The sequence below is a fragment of the Colossoma macropomum genome, unplaced genomic scaffold (genome assembly GCF_904425465.1).
Source record: "Colossoma macropomum unplaced genomic scaffold, Colossoma_macropomum, whole genome shotgun sequence".
NCBI classification, from domain to species: Eukaryota; Metazoa; Chordata; class Actinopteri; order Characiformes; family Serrasalmidae; genus Colossoma; species Colossoma macropomum.
In genome coordinates, this window is record NW_023494802.1 from 39,548,540 (window position 1) to 39,560,814 (window position 12,275).

General features: G+C 39.4%; 1 protein-coding gene across 1 annotated transcript in view; it reads right to left on the reverse strand.

Moving 5' to 3' along the window:
* Positions 1–4,785: 4,785 nt before the first annotated feature.
* slc1a7b (solute carrier family 1 member 7b) overlaps positions 4,786–12,275 on the reverse strand; it is a 90,442-nt gene continuing 82,952 nt past the window's right edge. The window contains 3 exon segments of the mRNA XM_036591144.1: positions 4,786–5,049; positions 8,542–8,641; positions 9,722–9,856. Coding sequence (XP_036447037.1) covers positions 4,786–5,049; positions 8,542–8,641; positions 9,722–9,856 — 499 coding nt within the window.

Consider the following 12,275-nt stretch of genomic DNA (forward strand, 5'->3'; position numbering starts at 1 on the left):
TTTCTCTGGTAATATATATGATCATCTGTGTCTGAGTGCGCGTAGTGGGGCTAGATGGGGAAAAAAAAATTGTCCTCACATGGAACTGCTAGTGCTGGAATGCCTGAAAATAGATCATTCTGTAAAGAGGAGTGTGGAACATTGGAGCCGGGCAGTCGCCACCTGCGCATACCTGCCATAATCCAGTGAGCGTGGATTTCAGCCTAATTCAATTAATTATTCTGAATAGGGCCATAATTTAGAGGAAGCAGGGGGCCCGATTCACAACTAGAACGTTACTGAAGCACTTTTTGCCTGACAGAACAGAAATGCTTCCATTTTAACCAATGACTCACTCCACAGCAGCTCTCCTAGACATACAGTCTAACTAGATAATACTCAAAATGTCTAACAGGTTTTAGGAATTAAGTAGAAAAAAGTTTGTCACTCAAATTTCAAAGAACTGCGTATCAATTTAGGGTAAAATGATGATCATTTTCCAAAAAGGTTCTGCCTATTAAGCTGATGCAGAACATGGTAAAATATCTTATAAATGGATAACAACTAATGGAGTAGCAAGGTGGTAAGTATGAACAAATGCACACTACATTTCACTGGGATGTCACAATTTAATCAGAAGAAAAATCAAAATGCCAAATATGTGTTGATACAGGTGATACAAAGATATCTGCAGACCTGAGTTATACAGTATGGGCCTGTTTATTACCTAGAAACAAAGTCCGGGCTATAAAAGAAAGCAGTGACTCTTATTATGGTTTACTGGTAAATGGTCCTTACCATTTGCTTTACTTAGAGAATACTGAGATTTACTTTCCTGCATAAATTTGTACCATTACAGCAAAATTAATATGTTGGTACTCACCACCTTGTAGCTCCAAATAATTATCCAATTATGAGATATTTTAGAAACTCTTAGGCATTTCAGTGTAATTTAGTCTCTGTACTTTTACCCAAAAAATACACAGCACTATGAAGTTTGTACCTCATACTAGCTAGAACCTGTTTGGCATTCCAGTGTCATTTAGTCCCTAGAAAGTGTGCAGGCATTATTGAAGAGCCAAAGGCTGCTATTCTTACTGGAATGCTCACAGAATGAAATCAGGTCAGCAGCAGTGTGGACCGGATAGATGGACACTATTCATTTACACTGTGCTTATGTGTCACGGTGTAAGCCATGCAAATTCTATGTTAGGCCAAAAGACAGCCCATGCAAGAATGCAAACGCAATTAACAATATTTATCCAACAAAAGCCAGAAATTTAAGTTTTAACCCTGAGAAGTTTTTGACCATAAAGGAAAGTGTTTAAATGAGGGAGAGAGCGATTGTTCAACTTTTTGCTATTATGACCCTTTTTTGGCCTAATCCCTACTGGGGTCTCACACATATAGGTGCATTCTCAGCAGCAGATTAATAGGATGAATGGATAGGCATCTATAAGCCCATGCAACAAATTTATGAAGGGTCCTATTCTATGCACATGACAGTACACAACAAACTTACACAATCGTTTTCAATAGTACTTCTTTAGCTGTGTTTGTAATATCCTGAAAGCTAACTGGTCAGTGGTGCCTGGCACAGCTAACTAGCTATCATGTGGATATGCTGTAACAATTTGGATTCACATAATCACAGAGTTTAGCCAGAGTTTACTTGATGACTGCAGCCAGTCTCTTCTCCATGTTCACGCACTGAAACGTGAGACCGAAAAGCAAGCGAAACATGTCTTTCTCACCGAAAACCACTGGAAACAGCGCAGTCCCTTAAGACCTCATATAATTAACCTTGGATAACTTGAAGAGACTGCATTTCCATCCTTGCATGGAGTGCATTTCTGCCTTTAGTGGTCCTTTAGTGTGGACCACAGTGGCCTTGGGTGTGGAACTACCAATTATGCGCAGTCATAACATTTACTATACATTTACATGTCAGTAATATTTATTTAAAGAGAACTTGTTTTCTTTTACCAAGATTTTTTTACATATATGATTCCATAGGATTTGTGCTCTTATGTGCAGGCATCAGAGTGAAGCTTCAACCAGGCAATTTTTGCACCCTCAGTCTAATGGGAGAGTAAAGTGTAGCATGCTGGTGATCAATCAGGACCAGCAGGGCCTCCAAATCCCTCACTCTCCTCTGCTGATAAGGCAAAGATTGAGGAAGAAATCTGTGTGAAGATTTCCTCTGAGAGTTCTGAAGTGGCTGCCCACACCTCAGCAGGGTGGATGGATCTGCTACTGCATTTTACTCACTGACCTGCAAATCCATTTGTACGAGTAGCAGAACTGTAAGCTCCAAATAGACCCTTTAAATGGTTCTATTAGAAATCAAAGTGTTTCTTGAAACCACAAAGGATTCAAGGTTGTATCTACGGTGCAGTAATAACACTTTGTGTGGAACAATTCATTTGTTACCAATAGGGGGCATTCAGATAATGCTTGTTAGAAGGCCAAGCACACTGTGTCTGCAGGGGGTGCTGGAGCCTATCCCAGCACTCACTGGGCAGAAAGCAGGAAACACCCTAGACAAGTTGCCAGTCCATCACAGGGCAGACACATAGACACTCAGACCTATGGACAATTTAGCATCTCCAGTTCACCATTGGACTGTGGGAGGAAACCACACAGACACAGGGAGAACTGGGTTCAATTCCTGGCCTGGGAATCAAACTCAGGCCCTTCTTCTTGTGAGATGACAGCACTATACACTGCACCACCATGATTGAGATATCAGCAAACTTGAAATTCCATGGTAAAATAGCAGAGCTCTTCAATAATGTGCTACTGAGTGTTGGATGTCATTTTTAATACCTGGTTGCAAATCTTTTGCAGTCAATGATAGTCTGAGGCCTGGAACCCATACACATCACCAGACACTAGGTTTTTTCTTGCTGGGTGATGAGCTGCCAGGTCTGTCTTCAGTCAGGCTTCTTCTTAGAGCACTTTACCTTTAGTTTGGATTGGATTGAGCTCAGGTGATTAACTTGGCCATTGCAGAACATTCCACTTCTTTGCCTTCAAAAAAGTCTTGTGTTGGTTTTACAACTTTGCTTTTGTCAGCAGTCACATCACCAATAAATACAAGCCAGTTCTATTAACAGCCATGCATGTCCACACCGCAAAACTACCTCCACCATGCTTTACAGATGAGCTGGTATGCTTTGGGTCATGAGCAGCTGAGACCTGACAATGGTTAACAACATTTTATGGTAGACCTTCTGTACTTACTCTGGTAAAGTTGTCTCTTGATTGTCGATTTTGACCAAGATATGCCAACCTTGGGTGATGTTCTTGATCTGGCCAACTGTTGTAATGGGTTTTTCTTCATCAGGGAAGAATTCTTCTGTATTCTACCACAGTTGTTTTTGATGGTCTTCTGGGCATGTTGGTGTTTCTGAGCTCACCAGAATGCTCTTTCTCTTTAAGAATTTACCAATTAGCTGATTCCACCACAACTAATGTTTCTGCTGTCTCTGCTTCACTAGCAGTGACAGCTGTTGGACAGCTGGACTTCATATCGAGAGTTAACAGCAATGTATTCCACATGCAAATTCCACATTTGAAATTATCTCTAGATCTGCTTACTTGTAAGTGAAATAAAGAGGGAATTACACACACTTGTCCATAAAACAGCTGAGCGGCCACTTGTCTAATAGTTTTGGAGCCCTTAAAAATAGGGGGATGTATGAAAATGATGAAATGAAGTTCCCACATCATCTACCCATTTTTAACTCCAATATGCCATGGTAGACAGCTAAAACAACTATCACTTTTTTGATGTCCAAATTTTTATGGACCTGATTTTATGGACCTGATCACTAGATAATAGTGTGCAGGGTTACAGTCAAAAACATAATGATACGCCCACACAACCACATTTTAAAGGGCTCTAAAAAGTTAAAAAGGTTAAAAAGCAGGGTGCTACTTTGGAGGATGGGTTAATGCATTTGACTGACAAACAGGTGAACTTGAGCCTGAGATAATCAAAAATGCAATGTGCTTTTCAGTTGCAGTGTGCATTGCTCCATTGACAACAATGAAAAGAAAGAGTCTGAAAAGGCTTCATTTGATTACCTGCATTACATTGAAAGTCAGATTCTTTTTTTAAATGGGATAAAATAACAATGAGATCTTCCCACATGTAGCTTGAAAGGACAAAAACACCCATACATAGGTTATATAAAAACTGAAAAATCAAAGAAAAGAAAAACAAAAACAATGCAGAGAGTACATAGACTAATACTTAATATTTACAATTAAAATATCACATTGTTTTGTCAGTCTCCAAAAGGACTGAGTAAGTTCAGGCTCCCTGACTGGGTTTTAAGCCTCACTGGCTTTCAGATTTTACAGTTTCTTTCCTTCCAAGATCATGGAAACCATGCATCGTGCTCCAGGAACCTGGCAGATCCTAAAAGTCTAGGCTAATTTCAGGCCTTGGTTTGATTTATCCTTGCAAGCTCTGTGGCTGTGAAAGCTGTAAATGATTCACCTCCTTCCAGGCCAAAGTGTCAATCCAAGATGGTCAGCCAAGGTTGCTAGCAGGCATGCTAACTCAAGCCTGCTCGTTAAGGAGTGCCAGAATAGCTTAGCACGCTAGCACAAACTGAACAGAAGATGTTGCGTCAAGTAAAAGAAATCTCAGGTTCTCCAAAGTCATAAAACAACACAGAATTAGACAAAATAAGATCAACCAGATTACAAGAAGAAACTACTATGCTAGTTCTTGCAGTCCTTTCTGTCCACTTTATTTGTCTGTTGTCCAAACCACCCTGGTCAAGATGGCTGCTATACATTAGTCTCCAGACCATTCATGTCAATGGCGCAGTGGTCCTTGTCTTTGTGCTTGAGGTGCCGAGGAGGAATTGGAGGCTTTTTGCGCTCTGGAGGTGGGGGTCGCATTCCCTCTTCAAGCTGCATGAGTCGTGCCACGTCTGGTGGGACATGCTCAGGCTTGCCTCCTGGTGGTGGAGGCTGGAAGTTGCCATTGTTCTGCTGACAGTTCATCAGCTGCTGAATGTTGATGGGCTTAGTCTCACAAATTAGGGGAACCTGTAGGAAGAAAGATCAGAAAGATCAGAGTAGATGGATTTGATTGGTAATGGAATTACACACAATTCTCAGCCAAACAGAAGAAATTATTTTTCAGATTTTTACCCAGATTTGTGTTCATTCTGTTATATCAGCTAATGGATTACTACATAGCGTATTCTCACACTGAGTAATGGCGAGAGAGTGAGGACCATCTTACCCACCCAGAGACTCTTTGATTCCCAGTGACTCATGATGTCCTGACAAGAGAGCCAACACTTAAGACAGTGGTTCTCAAACCGGTCCTCAAGGACCCCGAGATGGTTAAGATTTTTGCCCTCAACTTGCAATATTTTGGGATGCAGCAAAAATGTGGATTGTCTCAGGGTGCTTGAGGATTGATCCACTGGCTTAGATGGTTGCGCTACTTAGGAGACCCATTTGCTTGCTTACTCAAAATGGTAATCTACTAATGTCATCTTTTCATTTTAAAATAGATACAGTGATGCCATTTGGGCAGCTTAAGGCAGAATTAACCCTTTTATCCTCTGTGTAAAGGAGTTAACCATTTTTGGCAGTAGCTATAAAATGCAATTTCAAAGCATTGGCCCATATCATCAGGAGAATGTGAGTTCAGTCCCTGGTGATGCTACAGCCATCCATGGCCGGGAGTCTAAGAGACCACAATTGGCCTCACTCTCTGGGTGGGTAGGATGGCCCCCCATCACTCGACATGATGCTAGTCAGCACAGGTGTCTGTTAGCTGATGTAACAGAACTGGCAATTAGTGTTCTCCTCCAAGCATGTTCAGCTGTCCAATGATGTTGTGTGAGCAGCAGTCCGAAAAGATGCAGTGGCTGGCTTCACAGGTCTAACCTTTGCTCTCCTAGCGCTGGTGGTATTGTGTGATTGGGGGAGTTGGATATGACTTAATTGGGGAGAAAATTGGGTGAAAACATGCATTTGAGTCTGCTTTGGAGGTCCTCTGTTGAACTACACTATGCAGGTTTTCTTCAATAACACTGATGTTAAACATTTCATGGGGGATGTGTTTGATTTTCAAAACTGGAAGTGACTGTTCCTTCGTAGATAAGCTGGCAGATCAACATTTATAAAGGTGTTTTTTATTCCCTCGTTGCTCACTAGAAGATCGACACAGGCTCACTCAGGTTTATGAGGAAAACATTTTATTTGATTATATAAATTGAAAATATTCAAGTTGATTTCCATTCTGCCACAGGACACCAGGCACTTTTTGCACTGGAATCCTACCAGACAAGTAAACACCCTGCCTTGTTTTGAAATTCTTGATATTAGGTTCCTATTTTTCTTATTTATGTCAGCAAGGGTTTTATCAGCATTAAACCACTCTGTGCTAATCCTTTGGGTATATTTAACTTCATGGTCATAAAAGTGTCTTTCTTGACATGAAGATCAAGTTTTATGTAAATAATTGTTTGACAGTTTTCTCTGTAGGAGGTTGGACCAGAAAAGCCAAAAAGAGAGCAATACAGACAGACAGGGGGTAATGGAAAGCTAATGAGGGTCATAGACCAACACTGAGGTACCACACACATCTCCTTGTTTGACTCCAAACACATTGCCAATTCCTTCACTCTGTACTTTAACACTGGAAAAACTAAGTGTAGTCAAGCCGCCCAGAGGCAGCTTGCCCACATACTTTGGCAGCTGAACGATAAGGGGCTTGTCCTGCACACATGGTGTCCATTAAACATCTAATTCTGCACGGACTGAAGCTTTTGACCAACTTCTGTAAGAGTCAGTCACGATCAATAAAACATTCACAGCCATAACCTCCCCAACCATAATGTTAGCGACAGGATTTTCTGCTTTGCAATTCCTTCTATTCGTTTTTAACTAGAGTGTAGTGCTTGAGAGTCTGAAGTGTGAATCAGAGGAATGACACTTTGCTGAACCTGGTTTTGAGTGTCACAGTTTCCTTGCTGTCTTTCTCAGAGATGTGGATGGATTTGAACAGTGAATAAATGTTCACAATTTACAAGCAGGACAAGATCAGTAATTCAAGGCTATTATTGTCACACCTGGCTAGGGTTGGGTAGTTAACAGAATCTGGTAGTTGACAAGCTATTATTGTCAGTTCTGGATAGGGTTGGGTAGTTGACAATCTGGTAGTTGATAGGCTACTATTGTCAGTTCTGAAAAGGGGGTTGGGTAGTTGACAGAACTTGGTAGTTGATAGGCTATTGTCAATTCTAAAAAGGGTTGAGTAGTTGACAGAATTTGGTAGTTGATAGGCTGTTATTGTCAATTCTGAAAAGGGTTGAGTAGTTGACAGAGTTTGGTAGTTGATAGGCTGTTATTGTCAATTCTGAAAAGGGTTGAGTAGTTGACAGAATTTGGTAGTTGATAGGCTATTATTGTCAATTCTGAAAAGGGTTGAGTAGTTGACAGAATTTGGTAGTTGATAGGCTATTATTGTCAATTCAGAAAAGGGTTGAGTAGTTGACAGAATTTGGTAGTTGATAAGCTATTATTGTCAGTTCTGAAAAGGGATGAGTAGTTGACAGAATTCGGTAGTTGACAGGCTGTTATTATCAATTCTGACAGTACCTGCATGTTGATAGGTAATAATTGTGAGTTCTGGATAGAGTTGGGTATTGTTTGCTGATTCTTTTCAGTAATCAGGAGAAATAGTTTGTTCTAGTAGAACCAAATTATGCTCAATTCAATATTTTGATTCTCATGTTTAGTTTCAAACTGAATGACTTTCACCAGTACTGTGGTGGGCAGTGATTCTTTGTGTTTGTGAATGAAAATTGCAGCAGCAATATTTTGTGCATGTTTCTAGTAGTATGATGGATGCAACAAGCAGAAAGAATGAGCTCACATAATCTGTATAAAAGGCTACAGTCATTAGCAGGTTGTAGCAGGATTTCGATGCAAGTCCATAGTATAAGTTATATGGTCCCTGTGTTTTTTCACAGTTGGTGAACGGAACTGAGAGGTGGAGGGGTAGAAGATGAGGGCTAACCGAGAGAATGTTTAAACAGAACAAAACTGCCTACGGTTCAGTGAAAACAACATACATCAATTTCTCCTTTATACAAAAATCCAAAAAAGTGAGTATGAGAGTAAACTGTAAAAATAAGCTAGTAAACTCTAAAAAGAGGTGGGTAAACAATTATGATAAGTGAGTAAATACCTTTTTTACATTTAATAAAGTACGTAAACTGCATTCTGGCAAGTTGACCCTCCACTAAATCCTTGTTTTTGACTGAGAAAATAGCAAAGTGATGTTTGTTTTCCAACATTTGTAAAAGGTTTGTGCACAGTGGTTGAATTAAGCATGAAAAGGATCAAACATTAAAACAAGTCATGTCAAAAATATAACAAAGACTTATTGACCTTTCAGCAGATTCACATGTAGAGTCTGGGAATTAATTGTGTTTCGGTGTAGAACTCTAGACTGAGGTTGGATCAGAAGTATCAGAAGCTATAAGGTACTTGCACAGGGTGGAGATCAAGACTCACCCCATCTCCCTCTTGCATAAAGTCCTTTCTGCAGATATGTGCCATAATTCCTGTAGCGAGGGCATCCCCCATCACATTCACCATAGTTCGGAACCTGTCTCTAAACACAGGGAAGCAGGAGCAAAGTTCAAGCAGGCACTCACAGGCATGAGTCACCAAAAATACATTCTTTTACAAGTATTTTCACACGTATGTAGGTACACCACGAATTGAAGATATGAAATGCAAAGTATTGGTGATAGTTTTGTACCAAAAACTGTTATAATTCATTTTTGCATGACAATTTTCCAACCTGTCTTTATGCCTTAGGATTAACTCCTTAACATTGAAGGTTTATTTCACACAAAGGCTTATTATTCAGTAACTACAGGGATGTCAATGCAATCTAATGGAGTAATGCTTATGTTACAGAAGTGTGCTGATAAATTTGGGTGCACCAGGCTGTAAATAACCTCTGTTCAGTTTGACTGTTCTACATTGTGCCTCATTCACAAAGCAGTCTGGGCTGAAACACCCCTTATAACTTCAATATGAGTGGGTCGGGCTCAAATGCTGAAGGCCAAAAAGGTGGACAAATGTACATGCCTTGGTTTTAGTGACATCACAAAAACAATACATTCAAAATGGGCTGTTTTGCAGGTTATTTCCATACATTTTATGCACTGCTACTGGCTGGTGCTGCTGTTTTTATCTATGTGACATACTTCAGTCCAATTTTAGATATTACTGTATGTCATACAGCAGCAAGCCGGTTTGAGATTTTGCAGGATACAAGGTTTTGTTCCACCAGCAGCGATAGGTTACACAATTGTGTAACCTATCGCTGCTGGTGCAACAAAACCTCGCATCTCCTAAATGATAACTTTACAGGAAAAGGAAAAAACCTACTTTGCTTTCAATGTAAGTCAGTGGGACCGGACTTTTTTTTGAAGTCATTTTGGGCCGTTTCTTTTGGTCCGTTCATCATGAAATTTACACACAATGTAAAGGACGACAGGCATTTTCAAATTATGTCAAACACTGAGAAAAGATAAAGCAGCGCTATACATATCAAGTGTATCAATTGCATTATCTTTAAGAATGTATTCACGAAATGCTGTAAACCACTTTCTTCCAGACTCTGAGGGTTATTATAAACATCATTGACAGACTTTAGTCAAAAGTTGGGTTATTTACTCACAAGGCCCAGTCCACAGCGATGATAAGCGTGATGTCATCGGTGGGCAGGCCGACGGATGTCAGAACTATCACCATGGTGACCAGACCTGCCTGTGGAATCCCAGCAGCGCCGATGCTGGCAGCTGTTGCCGTGATACTGGAAAAAAAAATGAAACAACATGGTGGCTTAAAATAAAGTAATATGACCCAAACTCATATTAGAAACTCTGCAGTGACAGAAGTGTCCCATCTGCTGGAGAGAACAGAGAGCAGTGTTGACAGACCTCAGGCCTTCGCTGAAGTTTCCAGATGTTTTTAAGATGTGGATGAGGAACATCGCTGCAAAACCCAAACGTTGCATTTTTGCCATAATGGAAGATGCCAACTGCCTGATTTAAAAGTGCAGTTACACAACATGGCTTAGGTAAGGGAATCATTTTCCATAAGTGATGGCTGCGCTTCTGCGGCAACATCTACTTCATTTTCCATAAGTGATGCAACCCTAAGGAGCATTCCTTTAAAACAGTTCTGATTGAAACCTGCACAATTCCAACTGCACAATTGCGTTTACCATATTAAGTCACAACTGAGATACAGGCATATCAGTCGGTTTTATGGCCTGTGTGCTCCAGTTATGTTTCTAGTGGCTTTTACCTACGATAACACAACTGCAGAAATAATCCTGGGTTATGTTAATCTTGTGCTAAAAATAAACTGTATTAATAAATCCAGGTTATGTTAATCCTGTACTATAAAATGAAACATAGCAATAAGCCCAGGTTATATTAATCTTGTGCTATAAAACAAACCACATAAGTCAGCCAAGTCCATATTAGTATATATTATATCTTAGGCTTTAAAATGAACTATAGACATAATCCCCAGTTAGGTTGATACTGAGCTATAAATCAAACCATAGTCTAGGTTATATTATTCCTGTGCAATAATAATAATAATAAAAAAAAAAATGTAGAAATAAACAAAGGTTATATTTATTCTGTGTTATAAAATAAAACTGTAGAACTTAAGGCCAGGTTATATTAATCATGTGCTATAAAACAAACTGTAAAAATAAACTCAGGTTATATTAATCCTGTGTTATAAAACAAACTGTAAAAATAAGCTCAGGTTATATTAATCCTGTGTTATAAAACAAACTGTAGAAATTAAGCCCAGGTTATATTAGTCCAGTGCTATAAAAGAAGCCATAGAAATAAGCCCAGGTTATATTAATCCTGTGCTATAAAACAAACCGTAGAAAAAAGCCCAGGTTATATTTATCCTATGTTATAAAATAAAACCATAGAACTTAAGCCCAGGTTATATTAATCCTGTGCTATAAAACAAGCCATAGAAATAAGCCCAGGTTATATTAATCCTGCACTATAAAACAAACCGAAGAAATTAGGCCAAAGTTATATTAATCCTGCACTATAAAACAAACCGTAGAAATTCAGCCCAGGTTATACTAATCCCATGCTATAAAATAATCTAGTTAGAAATAATATACTAATCCTGTGCTATAAAACAAACTATCGAAATTAAGCCCAGGTTATATTAATCCTGTGCTTTAGAAAAAACCATAAAGTTAAGTCTAGGTTATATTTATCCTGAGCTATAAAATGAAACAAACAAAATAACCCATGTTATATTAATCTTGTATAGTAAAACAAACCACAGAAGTAAGCCATGTTTTATCTTGTGCTATAAAATGAACTGTAGAAATAAACCCAGATTAATCTTGTGCTATAAAACAACCTGTAGAAATAATTCCTGATTATATTAATCTTGTTCTACTAAACAAACCATAGAAGTAAGCCAAGTTTATATTAATCCTGTATGTAAAAAAACAAACCCGAAGAAATTAAGCCCAGGTTATATTTAGCCTGTGTTATTAAACAAACCATAGGAATAAGCTCCTGTTATATTAATCCTGAGCTAAAAAATGAACCGTACAAACCTGTTAAATACCAATGTTTGATACAACTAGAATGACATAGGGGTGCTAGCGGACATTAGTGGTTTTGTATTCTGTCTTTTTTTGACCTTCGAGGCCTGAACTGAAGGCCACAGTTCCACACATGACTTATTCCTTCTCCATCATGCATGTTTGTATGTGGTAATAACAGTGATTGCAGCTCAGCTGCGATGGCTGAGAGGAAAACAGCAGGCTGCAGGGTTCCACAGAGGCTAATCCCGACGCTTAATACAGCACACATACACATCTTTTCACCTTGACTGTCACATGCACAGTTCGGTTCACCTCACAAATCCCCCTACAGACTCATCCCACTCACACTTTTCTGTTTCGCTGTTCCTCTCATCTACTGGAGCTCCAGATAAACACTCTACTGTCATCTGTTTGGTTTCTCCCTCTGCGCTCCAACATGTGTTTGTGTGCTGGGGGAGGTGCTTTTTCTGTCCAGCTGCTGTTCAGCAGATGTAAAGCCCCGTGCCTGACAGAAAACATTATTAATCAGGCAAATAGGAATCTAGCAATTGAAAAAAAAAAAAATACCGCTTGGCTTTTGGCCTCAGTAACCGCTCAAATCTACATGTGGTACAGAAACCGACCA